Below are 15,911 nucleotides of genomic sequence, written 5' to 3' on the forward strand. Positions count from 1 at the left end.
ATAATAATAGTAAACACCTTTATTGTCACTTAAATAAAATAAAGGTGGAGAAAAAGAGGCGAGGCCCGGACTACAACTCCCGGGATGCCTCGCTCCCCGCGGGGGGGGGCGCTGCCGGGATTTGCGGTACCCAGGCGCGCCCTCTGCCGCCGTCGTCTCCTCGCGGGGCGGCGGTGGCGACTACATCTCCCGGCCTGCCCCGCGCGGTCACGAGGAGGCGGAGGGGAGAGGAGGAGGCGGCGGCGGTGCGGAGGGCCCGGCTCGTTCGCCCTCCTGAGGCGACCCTCCCCGCAGCGCCACCACGGAGGGCCCGAGGCGGAGGAGGAGGCGGCGGAGGCGGCTCCGGAGCCCCGAAGAGGACGGGCCGGAGGCGCGGGCCGCCGCCATGGAGTCCCCCGCGCAGCTGAAGGACCGCATCCTGGAGAACATCTCGCTCTCCGTCAAGAAGGTCAGCGGAGACCCCCCCTCCCCCCCTCACACACACAACGCCCCTCCCCCACCCACACACCCGGACCCCTCCCCCCTCTCGGGGTGGGCCTGAGGGGGGCGGGGGCGGCTCCCCCTAAACCCATCAGCCTCGGTGGGGGGGGCGGGGAGGGGAGGGTCCCCCACAGACTATGTGGTAAAACCGGCCTGACAAGGTAGGACAGGAGGAGGAAGAGGAAGAGGCTCCCGCCCCTCCCTCCCCCTCCCCCTTCCTTCCTTGCGCTTTTCAATGGAAATCCAGCCTATCGTTGAAGAAGAAGAAGTCAGCCAAAGATCACAAGGAGGTTTATTTATTTATTTATTTATTATTTTTGTCACACGGTATATATATATAAGCATAAGCGTGTAATAACTATACAATGTATAAACATATAGAATAGAATAGAATAGAATAGAATTTTATTGGCCAAGTGTGATTGGACACACAAGGAATTTGTCTTGGTGCATAAGCTCTCAGTGCACATAAAAGAAAAGATACCTTCATCAAGGTACAACATTTACAACACAATTGATGGTCAATATATCAATATAAATCATAAGGATTGCCAGCAACAAAGTTACAGTCATACAGTCATAAGTGGGAGGAGATGGGTGATGGGAACGATGAGAAGATTAATAGTAGTGCTCTAATATATATAAGTATGAGCATTAATAACTATATTAATTGCTTGTATATGCTTATACCTCCTAATATTTACTCATATATGTTTATATACTATATAATCTTTTTTTTTTGTATGATACTTATATATATTGTTGTGACAAAATAAAATAAATAAATAAATAAATAATTGGATATAGCGAAAGGGAACAATCGGACAGGAACGGTAGGCACTTTTGTTATCATCATCATGGAGGCATTATTGTTATTATCATTATTCTTATTTTTATCATCATTATTACTATTATCATCATCTTCATCAGGGAGGTTTTTATTATTGTCATCATCATAAGGAGGTTATTCTTCTCACCGCAGGGAGGTTTATTATTGTTACTATTATTATCGGTATTATTATTATTATCATCATTGTCATTATCATCATCGTGGAGATTTTTATTATTATTGTTGTCATCATAAGGTAAAAGGTAAAGGTTCCTCTCACACATACGTGCTAGTCGTTCCCGACTCTAGGGGGCGGTGCTCATCTCCGTTTCAAAGCCGAAGAGCCAGCGCTGTCCAAAGACGTCTCCGTGGTCATGTGGCCGGCATGACTCAACGCCAAAGGCGCACGGAACGCTGTTCCCTTCCCACCAAAGGTGGTCCCTATTTTTTCTACTTGCATTTTTTACGTGCTTTCGAAACTGCTAGGTTGGCAGAAGCTGGGACAAGTCACGGGAGCTCACCCCGTTACACGGCAGCACTAGGGATTCGAACCGCCAAGCTGCCGACCTTTCAATCGACAAGCTCAACGTCCTAGCCCCTGAGCCACCACATCCTCATCATAGGCAGGTTGTTATTATCATCACCACAGGGAGGTTTTTTTTATTATTATTATTATTATCATCATCATCATCATCTTTATCCCGCTTTTTTTTAATAATTAATTCAAGGTGGCCAACCTATCCAAACACGTCTTCCTCCTCTTTTCCCCATCACCACCACCACAATCCTGTGAGGTGGGTCAGGGCTGAAGGAGAGGGAGAGGCCCAAAGTCAGCGGCTTTCCTGGCTTAAGGCAGGGGACTCGAACTCGCAGCTCCCGGCTTCTCCCTCCCTCATCACTAAGGGTGCCTTCTTTGCAACTGCGCTGATTTCATCCAGCCTTTCTCGGCTCATCATTTTCCCGGCTTGTCTCTCCCTTGGCTTTTGTGGCTTCTGCCAGGCTGGCTGTGGCGGGGCCTGGCTTGCCTAAACTCAGCCATGACAGCTTCCCTTCTCCTCGGTGGACGCACTGTCGATTCCCCTCTGAGGTTTCCTCTCTCTCCCAGGCGGTAAAATGAAGGGGTCCATAAATGTTCCTTTGTGCATTGAAAACCCAGGCGACGTATAACGTCATTTTCATACAGAGCAGGCGAAAGAAATGCAAAAGCTCGTGAAAGCATCACCTGCTAGGCAGGTTTGGCTCTTCTTCACGTTGAAATCCCTTGTTGCATGCTAAGTTCTCAGGACTGGTCCTGCAAGACGTGTTTGGAAGGCTTTTGCGTTGCATCATGCGTAAATTACCAAACGAGAAGTTCACGGAGAGGGTTTTGTGCTTTGCTGTGTCGCCTCTGAGATTGCAGTACAGGTAGTCCTCGACTTACGGCCACAACCGAGCCCAGGATTTATGCTGCTAAGGTGAGAAACTCGTGAAGTGAGTTCGGCCCCGTTTTACGACTTTTTCTTCCCACATTTGGTAAGCGAATCGCTGCTGTTGTGAAATTGGTAACGCGGTTGTTAAGTGTAAATCCGGCTTTCCCCGTTGACTTTGCTTGCCCGGAAGATCGCAAAATATCATCCCGGGAAAGATGCAACCGTCATAAATATGAACCAGTTGTCAAGCATGAGCCACGGTGGCGCAGTAGTTAGGCTACTTCTGCTGCCTGCCGGCTCCCTGCAATTTGGCCGTTCGAATCTCACCAGGCTCCAGGTGGTCTCAGCCTCCCATCCTTCCCAGGTGGGTCAAATGAGGCCCCAGATTGTTTGGGGGCCAGAGGCTGACTCTGTAAACCGCTTAGAGAGGGCTGTGAAGCGGTCTATAAGTCTAAGTGATATTGCTGCTATCCAAATGTAAATCACGTGACCACTCGTAAGTGTGAAGTCACTTTTTCAATGCCATTCTAATTTTGAACGGTCTCTAAATGAATTGTTGTTAAGTCCAGTTCCGCAACAACTGGATTGCTTTCTCTTGTGAGGACAGATGTGCCACTGCTGGTTTCCGGGCTGTTGTCTCCAATGGCGCTGCCTCTTGCCCTGACGGAGATGCTGCCCAGAGATGCTGTTGGACAGGCAGGAGCAGAGCTTCCCTCCACCCTCCACCAGCTAGAGAGTACTGGGGGTGGCTGCGTCCTTTGTACTGGTGCCATTTGAGGTGCGCCTCTTGGGGAGCCCGGCTGCTCTTCTGCCCCCCCCCCCTCTTTCCGGGCACCCCCGTGATTCTCTCCAGAGCTGCCACTCCCTCTCGGGCCTAGCCAAGACACGTAAAGGTGTGGCTGGGAATCGTGGCCCTGGGAAGCAGAGCTCTCCTTGTTCCCTGGGGCAAGGTGGAACCCAGCTAGAAGGAGGAGGAGCTGTCTGGGTGGGGGCGCAGAAGCCTCTGAGCAGTGGGTCCTTATGGGCAACCTCTGGAGGGCTCTCAAGATTTCCTTCTCCTGGCTGGGCAGGAGGAGAGGTCTCCTCTTCAGGGTGGGCGCTTGCGCTTCTGCAATTTCTCCTTCCTTTCCTAGTTGGGGGCTCAATCCGTTGTGCAGCCTTATCCTTGGGCAGCCACGGAGTTGTTGGTCCTGCGGCCGGTTCTGCTGATGCTAAGACAGATGTGAACCTTCCTTGATGGCGCAGTGGTTAGAATGCAGTACTGCAGGCTACTTCCGCCGACTGCCGGTTGCCAGCGATTCGGCAATTCGATCCTGACCGGCTTCAGGTTGACTCGGGCCTTCCATCCTTCCGAGGTCGGGAAAACCTCAGGTTTAGGGTTTAGCTAAGGGCCGGTTTAGCTCAGGCTGGTAAGGCCTGTTATTAAGAACACAAAGCCTACAATTACTGCAGGTTCGAGCCCGGCCCAAGGTTGACTCAGCCTTCCATCCTTTATAAGGTAGGTAAAATGAGGACCCAGATTGTTGGGGGGGCAATAAGTTGACTTTGTAAAAATATACAAATAGAATGAGACTATTGCCTTACACACTGTAAGCCGCCCTGAGTCTTCGGAGAAGGGCGGGGTATAATTGTAAACAAAAAAAAAACGAGGACCCAGATTGTTGGGTCCTGTTGGATTGACCCAGTATGCTGACTCTGTCAACCGCTTAGAGAGGGCTGTAAAGCAGTGTGAAGCGGAATATAAGTCTTAAGAGCTATCGCTATTGCTTTCATGGGGTTGGCTCTGTACCTAACGGTCAGGGCTTCGGAAAGTTGGCCCGACTTCTTCTTGTTCTGGCCCAGAGGAAATGCCCCCAGTGCAGCTGATGACTAATCTGGGCAGGATCGGAAGCTCCGTTCCTTGGCACCCGTTCTCGAAAACGGCGACTTCTCTTTCTTCTCATCCGTTTAGGAGGCAAGCCTTAAAATGAAAAAGGTGGCTGCTTTTCTTCCAGAAAAGCCGCTCTCTTTCTGAAACGCACTTGGCCTCTTGCTGTCCCCTTCCCAAAATGTACGTGTGGTCTCAGCATGCCTCCACAAGCCCACCTGCCCAGGGATTGCTGGAAGCGGAAAGCGTTTCTGCTTTCCATCCAAGAGTCGCTTCAGATGCCTGCAGAAGATCACGATCGATGTTAAGAGACAAATGTGGCCAGTCTCCAGAATCAGCGGAGGCCCAGCCCTGCCCGAATCCTGACCCATGGAAATCCTACTGCTTGTTGTTGTTGTTAGTTGCAAAGTCGTGTCCGACCCATCGTGACTCCCGTGGTCCACGTTCCTCCAGGCCTTCCTGTCCTCTGCCATCCTCTGGAGTCCATTTAAGCTCACGCTGACTGCTTCAGTGACTCCATCCAGCCACCTCGTTCTCTGCCGTCCCCTTCTTCTTTTGCCCTCCATCGTTCCCAGCATTCGGCTCTTCTCCAGGGAGTCCTTCTTTCTCATTAGGTGGCCAAAGGATTTGAGTTTCCTCTTCAGGATCTGGCCTTCTAAAGAGCAGTCAGGGTTGATCTCATCTAGGACCTCACCTTGCAGTCCAAGGGACTCTCAGGAGTCTTCTCCAGCACCAGAGTTCAAAGGCCTCGATTCTTTGGCGCTGTCAGCCTCCACTCCAGTCTTCATATGCTTTTGAATGATTATATCAGTAGATAGAATGTAAACTGTTTATTTCTGTATTATAAACTGTTAAGGAAATGAGATGTATCATACCTCCGTCCAGGGTGAAGGAAAGGAGCCTATTAAGGGTGTCGGCTGACATAACAGGGGGGATAATTAACTTGTGTGTTTTATCAGCGCGCGCTTTTCTAACCGACACTGCATTCCTAAGTTGACTGACATCCAGAGTCCTGTGGAAGAAGATTACCACGAGGGGCCGTGAAGGAGTTGGCATTGGACCAGACCAGCCTGACCTCCTGGAGGAGGAGGGACAATTGGGGGGATATGATATGTTAGCTATATTTTGTCTCAGTTCCAGCTTTGCTTGGCTGCAATCAAGACTGTAAAAGTAAAAGTACTTGTTTTCATTCCAAATGAAGTCAAGGTGAATTCTTTCCTTTTATTGTCGGAGGTAGCTTGACATTAAGCTGGAACTCACATCATGTCTACCAACCAGGATTGCAATTGCAATACCGGGGAGAAACCCAAATGTGATGGAAGGCCTGCTGCCGGCTGAGCTGGGGAGGCGTCCGGAGGAATTTTGCTGACACTTTTAACCCTGAGCTGGAAAATTGCAGAGATCGTGGATTGAGCAATTAAGGCTGGAAGAGGAGAAGTGGAAGCCAAGTGCGAAAAGTTTCAGTCTGGAGTAACAAAGAGGAAAAAAAGGGCACGGTGAGACTATCGGATTGGCAAGAAGAGAGAGTTAACAGACAACCGCCAGTTGGAGCAAGCATTTCGTCTTTTCCGTGAGGTGAAAGAAAGACAAACAGCTCGTCAAAGGTATGAATCCCCTATTCGGTCCTCCAGGTGGGAGGGAGAAGAGGAGGAAGAGAATACAAAGGGGCCAGCTAAAGGTGAATTCCAGGGTGGTGAGATTTCTGAAGAGCCAGGGCTGGAAAATCTCTCCCCAGAGGAAGCTGAATTGGATGAGGGCAGGCGCCACCTGCTGACCAAGCAAGGTCGCAGGGGAAGGAAAAAGCCAAAATTCCCCCAATCAGAGAAATTTGATGGAAATGCGAAGGAGTTGGGACTGTTCCTGGCGAAAGTGAATGACCACATGATAGACTGGGGGGAAGATTACTGGTCACAGGCAGCACAAGTGAGAGCTGTGACTCATAATTTGACCGGAAGAGCAGCTGCGTGGTATGTGTCGTTACATACAAACCACTCCCCCTTACTGCAGAACTACGAGCATTTTATGACTGCACTGAGGAGGAGGTTTGAGGACCCCCTGGCAGAGCAAAAGGCCAAAGGTCGGATGAAAACCATCAGGCAAGGGAGGAGGCCGGTGGCTGATTATAACCAGGAGTTCAGTGATTTAGTTCCCTTGATGAGGGGGTGGTCGGAGGTGACCCTTGTAGACATTTTCAAAGATGGTCTGAATGGAGATCTCTATGAACTGTGTCGAGCACGAGCCTCTCCAACTACGCTGTATGGCTGGTACACCCTGGCAGCAGAGATGGAAATCGAGTTAGTGAAGGACCGCGGCAGAAGACAGCGCATTGGGGGCCATCCTTGGCCGTTTTCCAGAAGGAACCTATAGGGACGCCCCTAGATTGGAGGGAGGAAGACCACGCTCTGCGTGCTACAGATGTGGGAAAGAAGGCCACCGAGCAGCCGACTGTAGAGTTAAGTTGATACCAAGCGCGACCTCTGGTGGTGAAAAGGAGCCAGTGAAGCCAGCGGCTAAGGCGCGGAAACCAGCAAAAGTGGGGGAGGGCGTTGCCAAGAAGGGCACGCCCATCAAGGAGGATGGCGAAGTGTCGACCGATACTGACGACAGCAAAACCACGTCAGAGTCCGATGAAGACCTTCTGGTGAGTTGGGCACGGGGCCCCTTGGACATTCCTGTTAATCTACATGTACCCTCTTCGGGTAATAAGGGGGAACTGCTAGCACTACTCGATTCTGGATGCACTAGATGTATGGTCAGTCCCGAACTAGTAGAAAAAATGGAACTAAGGTTGAGAACCTTAAGTAGACCCATAGCTTTTGCCCAGTTAGATGGCTCTGTGGCAGGGGGAAGGCCCGCCCATTTCGTAACGGAACCCATAGAAATGATAATAGGAGACCACCGCGAAATTCTGAACTTCATAGTAGCCCCAGGAATGGACCAACCCCTGTTGTTAGGCTTGTCATGGTTATGGAAATGGAACCCCATATTAACTGGAGAACGGGAGTCCCACGTTTCCGCTCCAAAGCCTTAAAAGGGGAAAAGGGGAAACCCAAGAAGGAACCTACCGTGACCTTGCACCAGGATAAGTTGGGGGCAATGATTGAACGTATAGACGGGGAAGAAAGAATACCCAAGGAATACTGGGACTTACGAGAAGTCTTTAGTGAGAAAGCATCAGACGTACTTCCTCCCCATAGGCCTATTGACTGTGCCATAGACATCCTTCCGGGGGTAAAGCTTCCAAAGCCAAAAGCTTATCCCATGACCCAAAAGGAATTGGGAGAGCTACGTAAATTCATAGACAAAAACCTAGAGCGGGGCTTTATCCAACCGGCTAGGCCTCGTGTGGCGGCGCCAGTGATGTTCCGGGAAAAGAAAGATGGCTCCTTTCGTCTTATAGTTGACTATAGGAACCTAAACGCGGTGCGCCAAAACATATATCCCATGCCACTCATGAAAGATATGTTAGCACATTTAGCGAAGGAAAATTCTTCACCAAACTGGACCTCAGAAGCCTACTACAGAGTTCGTATAAAGAGGGGATGAATGGAAAACCGCTTTCAACTGTCCACTAGGATGTTTCCAGTTTCGAGTACTGCCATTTGGACTGCAGGGGCGCCGCAGTTTTATGCAACTAATAAATGAAATACTCCATCAGCATTTATTCAAAGGAGTTCTTGTCTACCTTGACGACATACTTATCTATACAGAAACAATGGAAGAACATATTAAACTAGTAAGAGCTGTACTCAAAAGTTATTATCTGCAGAACTATATTGCAAGCTATCCAAATGTGATTTCCATCAAACCAAAATAGACTACTTAGGTATCGATTTCGCTGATGGATTAGAAATGGATCCAGAAAAGTGAAAGCTGTCTTGAATGGGCCCCCACGCACACGCAAGCAACTCCAAAGTTTTTAGGATTCGCAAATTTCTATCGTCAATTCATCCCTCCTTTGCTCAAATTGCTTTACCAATCACTAACCTCTTAAAACTAAAGGAGACACGAAACCCAAACCATCATTACCTCTCGAATGGACAATGGAATGTCAAGCTGCATTTGAAAAATTAAACGACTCTTTGCCGCGAACCTATTTTAAAGCACCCTGACATGGATGTTCCTTTTGTAATACAAGCTGATGCAAGTGATGTAGCAGTCGGAGCCGTCCTGCTCCAAAACAATGCTGATGGTAATTTACAACCCTGTGCTTTCACTTCGAAAATTGACTGAAACTGAAAGGCGATGGGCTATTTGGGAAAAGGAAGCATTTGCAGTTCATTGGGCTCTACGGACATGGAGACAATTCTTAGAAGGTTCAAATCATCCTTTTGAAGTTTGGACTGATCACAAAAATCTAGAAGCTCTAAAGACTCCTAGAAAACTTTCACCAAACTGGACCTCGAGAAGCCTACTACAGAGTTCGTATAAAGAGGGGATGAATGGAAAACCGCTTTCAACTGTCCACTAGGATGTTTCCAGTTTGAGTACTGCCATTTGGACTGCAGGGGCGCCGCAGTTTTATGCAACTAATAAATGAAATACTCCATCAGCATTTATTCAAAGGAGTTCTTGTCTACCTTGACGACATACTTATCTATACAGAAACAATGGAAGAACATATTAAACTAGTAAGAGCTGTACTCAAAAGTTATTATCTGCAGAACTATATTGCAAGCTATCCAAATGTGATTTCCATCAAACCAAAATAGACTACTTAGGGTATCGATTTCGCTGATGGGTTAGAAATGGATCCAGAAAAGTGAAAGCTGTCTTGGAATGGGCCCCCACGCACACGCAAGCAACTCCAAAGTTTTTAGGATTCGCAAATTTCTATCGTCAATTCATCCCTCCTTTGCTCAAATTGCTTTACCAATCACTAACCTCTTAAAACTAAAGGAGACACGAAACCCAAACCATCATTACCTCTCGAATGGACAATGGAATGTCAAGCTGCATTTGAAAAATTAAAAGCGACTCTTTGCCGAACCTATTTTAAAGCACCCTGACATGGATGTTCCTTTTGTAATACAAGCTGATGCAAGTGATGTAGCAGTCGGAGCCGTCCTGCTCCAAAACAATGCTGATGGTAATTTACAACCCTGTGCTTTCACTTCGAAAATTGACTGAAACTGAAAGGCGATGGGCTATTTGGGAAAAGGAAGCATTTGCAGTTCATTGGGCTCTACGGACATGGAGACAATTCTTAGAAGGTTCAAATCATCCTTTTGAAGTTTGGACTGATCACAAAAATCTAGAAGCTCTAAAGACTCCTAGAAAACTTTCACCTAAACAAGCCCGCTGGGCTCAATATTTTAACCGCTTTAATTTTACTTTACATTATATTCCTGGGGGGAAAAACTTCTTGGCAGATGCTCTCTCACGCTTACCCCAATACAATTGCACTCGCTCCGAGGTGGTTCAACCAATACTTCCCGTACAACAGTTAGCAGCCCCAGCAATAACTAGAAGCCACTCCAAAGCTGACCCCTCACTCCCAGATGAACTAACCAAGTCGTTTAAAGAAGCTTTACACACCGATGACTGGTACTTAACTCATTCCCATGAATGCACACTCCGTGATGGACTAGCTTGGATTGGAACAAAACTATATGTTCCCCTATCACTCAGAGAAACCATCCTACAACGATGCCACGATGCCAAAATGGCAGGGCATTTTGGATTTGTGAAAACTTTGCATCTTCTTAAAAGACAGTTTTGGTGGCCAAGTCTTAAAAAAGACATTCAAGCATATGTAGCAAGTTGCCCTATTTGTGCATCATCCAAAAGACCTCCGAAAACCTCCTGGACTACTTCAAACAGTAGCCAGACCAGGAACCCCATGGAAAGAAATATCCATGGATTTCATAGTGGAATTGCCTGAAAGTTCAGGAAATACTGTTATTTGGGTTGTGACTGACCTTTTCTCCAAACAAGTCCATTTTATTCCATGTTCGAAAATACCCTCCTCAAAGACTCTAGCAAAGTTGTTTGTACAGCACATTTATAGACTTCACGGAGTTCCTAATCGCATCATTTCAGATCGAGGAGTTCAATTCACTTCTCAGTTTTGGAAAGAATTTTTGCGACTCATTGGTTCCGCCCAAGGATTAAGCTCTTCCCACCATCCTCAAACTAATGGAAGCTGTGAACGTTCAAACTCTGTACTAGAACAATATCTGCGATGTTATGTTAACTACCAACAAGACAATTGGGCAGATCTCTTGCCTTTTGCTGAAGTTGCCTACAACAACTCAATTCATAGTAGCACTGGATTTACTCCTTTTAAAATAGCTTCAGGTCAAGATTTTGTTCCTATCTCAGAACTCCCAAAGGAAGAAACTACTGTTTCCTCTTTGTCAGAATGGATAGATCAAATACAAAGCACATGGAAAATGACTCGCAAGGCGATCGACGACGCACATAAAAAACAAGCCGATAAAAAAAGGTCCCCTGAGAACAAATATCAAGTGGGCGATAAGGTTTATCTTTCCACCAAATATCTTCAAACCACTCAGAAATCTAAGAAACTTGGACCCAAATATGTGGGACCTTTCCCCATAGTAAAAATCATCAACCCCGTGACGGTACAACTAGATTTACCAAAAACACTTAGAAGAATCCACCCCGTTTTCCATGTGAGTTTGCTGAAACCTGAACACACGTCTACTTTCCGTCCTAACCGTACACCCCCTCCTATACCAATTCTCATAGAGGGAGAACAACACTTTGAAATAAAAGAAATTTTAGATTCAAGAAAACATAGAAATAAAATTCAATATCTTATTTCCTGGAAACACTTCCCGTTATCCCAAGCTGAATGGGTGAACAAAGAAGATGTTCGTGCTTCGGAAAAGATAGCACAATTCTATAAAAAATATCCTGATAAACCCTAACTTCTCTTTTTTCTTTCTAGGACTGACGTCCTTGTTGCAGGAGGGCCGAATGTCAGCCTCCACTCCAGTCTTCATATGCTTTTGAATGATTATATCAGTAGATAGAATGTAAACTGTTTATTTCTGTATTATAAACTGTTAAGGAAATGAGATGTATCATACCTCCGTCCAGGGTGAAGGAAAGGAGCCTATTAAGGGTGTCGGCTGACATAACAGGGGGGGGGGGATAATTAACTACTGTGTTTTATCAGCGCGCGCTTTTCTAACCGACACTGCATTCCTAAGTTGACTGACATCCAGAGTCCTGTGGAAGAAGATTACCACGAGGGGCCGTGAAGGAGTTGGCATTGGACCAGACCAGCCTGACCTCCTGGAGGAGGAGGGACAATTGGGGGGATATGATATGTTAGCTATATTTTGTCTCAGTTCCAGCTTTGCTTGGCTGCAATCCAGACTGTAAAAGTAAAAGTACTTGTTTTCATTCCAAATGAAGTCAAGGTGAATTCTTTCCTTTTTATTGTCGGAGGTAGCTTGACAGGCGCTCAGCCTTCCTTACGGTCCAAACTTTCACAGCCATCCATTGCAACTGGGAACACCATGGCCTTGACTATACACACTTTTGTTGGCAGGGTGATGTCTCTGCTTTTTAGTACGCTGTCTAGTATCCCCTGCATTATAGGACAAAAGCACAGGGAGGCCTTGACTTAACAACCACAATGGAGCCCAAAATGTCTTTCATTAAATGAAACATTTGTTAAGTGACTTTTCCCCCCTTTCTTGCCACAGTTATTAAGTTGTTAAATGAGCCAAACCATTGTTAAGTGAATCGGGGCTTCCCCATTGACTTTGCTTGTCAGAAGGTCGTAAAAAGGGAATCCCGTGACACCCCCCAGGACACCGTTGTAAATATGAGTCACTTGCCAAATGTCTGAATTTTAATCACGTGACCATGTGGGTGCTTACAGCGGTTGTAAGTGTGAAAAGCCGGTCGTAAGTTACTTTTTCCAGTGGCCGTTGCAAGGCGAGGACTACCTGTAGCATCCCGTGGGCCTCGGTTCTGCTTTGTCCCCAAAGTGGGCGAGGCCTTTTCAAATGACCTTGGAAGAACCACAGGGGCCTGCGTGGATTACAGCCGGCAGCGTGGCTGGTGGCTCCCCTCACCAGATGTGCTGTTCATCTCTCCAGCTGCAGAGCTACTTTGCCGCCTGCGAGGACGAGACACCCGCCATCAGAAACCACGACACGGTCCTGCAGCGTCTCTGTGAACACCTGGACCACGCCCTGCTTTACGGGTAAGGGGCCACGGCGTGGCCCTGCCTCCCCCTCCCCAGGCTGCGGAGGCAGAATCTCCATGAGCTGGAGGAGGGACTGAATGTGTTGCGCTGGGGAACCTCTCAAGGGTGGGTGGGTGGGCTGCTTTTACTCTGGAAAAAACCGCTCCACAACTTCTCCTTCTCCTCGGCAGGCTGCAAGACCTTCCTTCAGGCTACTGGGTCTTGGTGGTCCACTTTACCCGCCGAGAGGCCATTGAACAGATTGAACTGCTGGAGCACGTGACCACCAATTTGGGGCGCAGTAAGTCTCGGTCCGTGTTCTGACCTAGACTTCCCAAGAGCATAAAACAGACTCCTTGTCCCAACAAAAACCCCTTTTTATTAAGTTACTGTGAATTCCTCTCATTCACGTCCAGCAAAGTCTTTCAAGGGAGAATTTACAGTCACAGACCTTATCCAGCTTGGGGAGCTGCCAGGCCGATGTTTTCAAAACTTGGCAAGGAGTCACGAACGAATTAAGCAAACTACTTGTCTCCTGTAAACTCCCCTCCCCCTTCGCTCCTCTTCTCTTTCCTCTGGGAGGGGCCATTCATCGTCCACCTGTGGCCTTACTCCCAAGTCGCCCCTTGTTCATTAGCTGTTCCCTTCATCTGGCAACTCTGCGCATGCACACACTGGGAACAGGCTCCAGCTGTTCGTCTGCCTCACTGTCAGACTCCAAAGGCAGCTGATAACTGTCAGACGGCCCTGGCCCCCTCTCTGCCTCTGACGCAGAGCCCTCATCAGAGCCTTCCCCAGACTACAGGAGTGGCCCATGTTCCTCCCCAACCTCCTCACTGTCTGAATCTGCTGCCAGCTCTGCTGGCCACTGGCAGGCCACAACAGTCCGCAGCTTTGGCCAACCCTGGGCGGCCCATGTCACCGAAAGCTCAAAGGGCTCCAGAACCCATGGTACATTTGCCCTCCCCTGAGGACCTGCGGCTTGTTTGTTAGCAAGGTTTTCCGAGCTCCCAATCTTTCCAGTTAGAAGGCTGGGAACTAGATTGCTCCCTGCTTTGGGCTGATAACTGGACAAGCCCCCAGAGGAGTTAGCCGGACTCCCAAGGGGGTTCTGAGGCACCTCCTGCTACTTGGGGCTGTGGGCATCAGAGGTGCAGCTTCCACCCGGACTGCCGTTGAGAAGGGGCCTGGCCAGAGCAGTTCAGGGCGGCCTTTCTTTGGGTGGGTCCCTGACAGCCAGCAGGTCCTGCAAAGCAGTCTCTCCCTCTTGCAGGCCGAGCGTGGCTGTACCTGGCCTTGAACGAGAACTCTCTGGAGAGCTACCTCCGCCTCTTCCAGGAGAACCTGCCCCTGCTGCATAAGCATTACGTCAAGTAAGTCTGCTGGGCAGCTGAGCTGGAACCGGGGGAGGGGGAGGGGGAAGGCAAGGATCTCTCTTTTACACACACACACACACACACACACACACACACACACACACACACACACACGACCTTCGCTGCTTCTCCTTCAAAACTGCTGTTCCCATGGGGGGTTCCCTAGCGTAAGACAGGCAGGTCAGTGCAAGGAAGGGAAGTCCTGCTTTTCGCAGCTGTTTCTTCCTTTGCGGTTGCCTCTTCCCAAATTACACTGTCAGGGCTTCCTCACGCTGCGAGGAGTTTAAAGCAGGGGTGGGCTTCAAAAATTTAAGCAAGGGGTTCTCTGGGTTGCTGGGTGGGCGTGGCCACCTGCACCACGTTGGGGGGTGGTGGAGATTTTTGCCCTCCCCGGGCTCCGGAGGCTTTCTTTGAGCCTCCGGGAGGGTGAAAACGACCTCCCCAGGCTCTGGAGGCCCTCTGATAGGCCCTTTTTTTGCCCTCCCCGAGCCTTTGCACTTACCTGCATCGAAAACAGGCCTCAGAGAAGCAGGGCGGGGTGGGCAGGGCCAGCCAGGAGTGGGTTTTGGGGGTTCTCCGAATGGCACAGAGTCTTTAGTGGTTCTCCCAAACCCCCAGCAGCCCCACCCCTGGTTTAAAGGCAGCCGTTAGTTCTGAATTGGTGCATCAGTCGGGACTCGAGGATGTAGCGTGGCAGAGAACTTCTGCCTCCAGGATGTGAGTGGGGGTCCCTCTGGACCGAGCACCCCTCAGATGGGAGGGCCTCTGTTGCCCCATTGGAAGGAGCAATTCTGGATTTGTTGACTTCGCCAGGAGGGTCCTGGGTGAATCCTGAGTTCCGTCTTTTCCATCCCACAGAAATGCCCTGGTCTGCAGCCACGACCACCTGACCCTCTTCCTCACCCTGGTGGCCGGCCTGGAATTTATCCGATTTGACCTGGACCTGGTGAGCCGACTTCCAGCCTCCTGGAGCAGCCAGCTTTCAATTTCCGCCTCCCCTTGGGCTGGGGCGCATGTCCCACGCCTGCCTTCTGGTGCTGGGTCTTCCAACGGATTTCCCTGTTACCTCCGAAGGCGGCTGCTTTATTATTATTATTATTATTATTCTCAACCGATGGGCAAACTTCCTGATGCAAAGAACGGAGGGGAAAAAGAATTTCTTGGGTGGCTGAGTGAGTAGCAGTTCCATCTCAAGCTCTCCTGCTTTTCCAGGACGCCCCTTACCTGGATTTGGCCCCATACATGCCAGATTACTACAAGCCCCAGTACCTGCTGGACTTCGAGGACCGCCTGCCCAGCTCCGTCCACGGGTCGGACAGCCTCTCCCTCAACTCCTTCAACTCGGTGACGTCCACCAATCTGGAGTGGGATGACAGTGCCATCGCCCCCTCCAGTGAGGGTAAGGGACCAGGTGGGTGGGTGGACAAGGAGCCCCGGGAGCCAAAGGATTGGCGTGGGAACGTCCTGACTCCACGGAACGCTGTCTGGCGCTGGGGGGGAGTTCCTTGTCAAGCCTGCCCAGGCTACCCTCCTGCCTGTGGAACGGAGGGTCTGGACGGGGCTGGGGTAGGGGCAGTTCTTCTTCGGCCAGAGGAACGCCCTGTCAAGCCGCAAATTCCACCTCCAGGCATCTCCAGTTCAGAGCCCCTCAGGCAATTGGGTGCTGAGCAACCCTCGGTCACCTGTGTGCCAGGCCAGTATTTTGAAGTATTCCTGAACTTGCTTCCCTTGATCCATACGATCAGTGTGATTTACTTTTTGACCGGTCCTGCAAGGGACA

At 49.3% G+C, this 15,911-nt stretch overlaps 1 protein-coding gene across 4 annotated transcripts in view; it reads left to right on the top strand.

Moving 5' to 3' along the window:
* Positions 1-196: 196 nt before the first annotated feature.
* Positions 197-15,911, top strand: part of PLEKHM2 (pleckstrin homology and RUN domain containing M2) — a 40,403-nt gene continuing 24,688 nt past the window's right edge. For 2 of the 4 annotated variants that reach the window (XM_058161476.1, XM_058161478.1), the window contains exons 1-6: positions 197-448; positions 12,646-12,773; positions 12,947-13,056; positions 14,029-14,128; positions 14,990-15,077; positions 15,344-15,530. In XM_058161476.1, coding sequence (XP_058017459.1) covers positions 386-448; positions 12,646-12,773; positions 12,947-13,056; positions 14,029-14,128; positions 14,990-15,077; positions 15,344-15,530 — 676 coding nt within the window. In that variant the 5' untranslated portion in view covers positions 197-385. The remainder of the gene's footprint in view (positions 449-12,645; positions 12,774-12,946; positions 13,057-14,028; positions 14,129-14,989; positions 15,078-15,343; positions 15,531-15,911) is intronic. The other 2 variants (XM_058161475.1, XM_058161477.1) reach the window with 2 other exon arrangements.

This window comes from Ahaetulla prasina, chromosome 18 (assembly GCF_028640845.1).
Source record: "Ahaetulla prasina isolate Xishuangbanna chromosome 18, ASM2864084v1, whole genome shotgun sequence".
NCBI classification, from domain to species: Eukaryota; Metazoa; Chordata; class Lepidosauria; order Squamata; family Colubridae; genus Ahaetulla; species Ahaetulla prasina.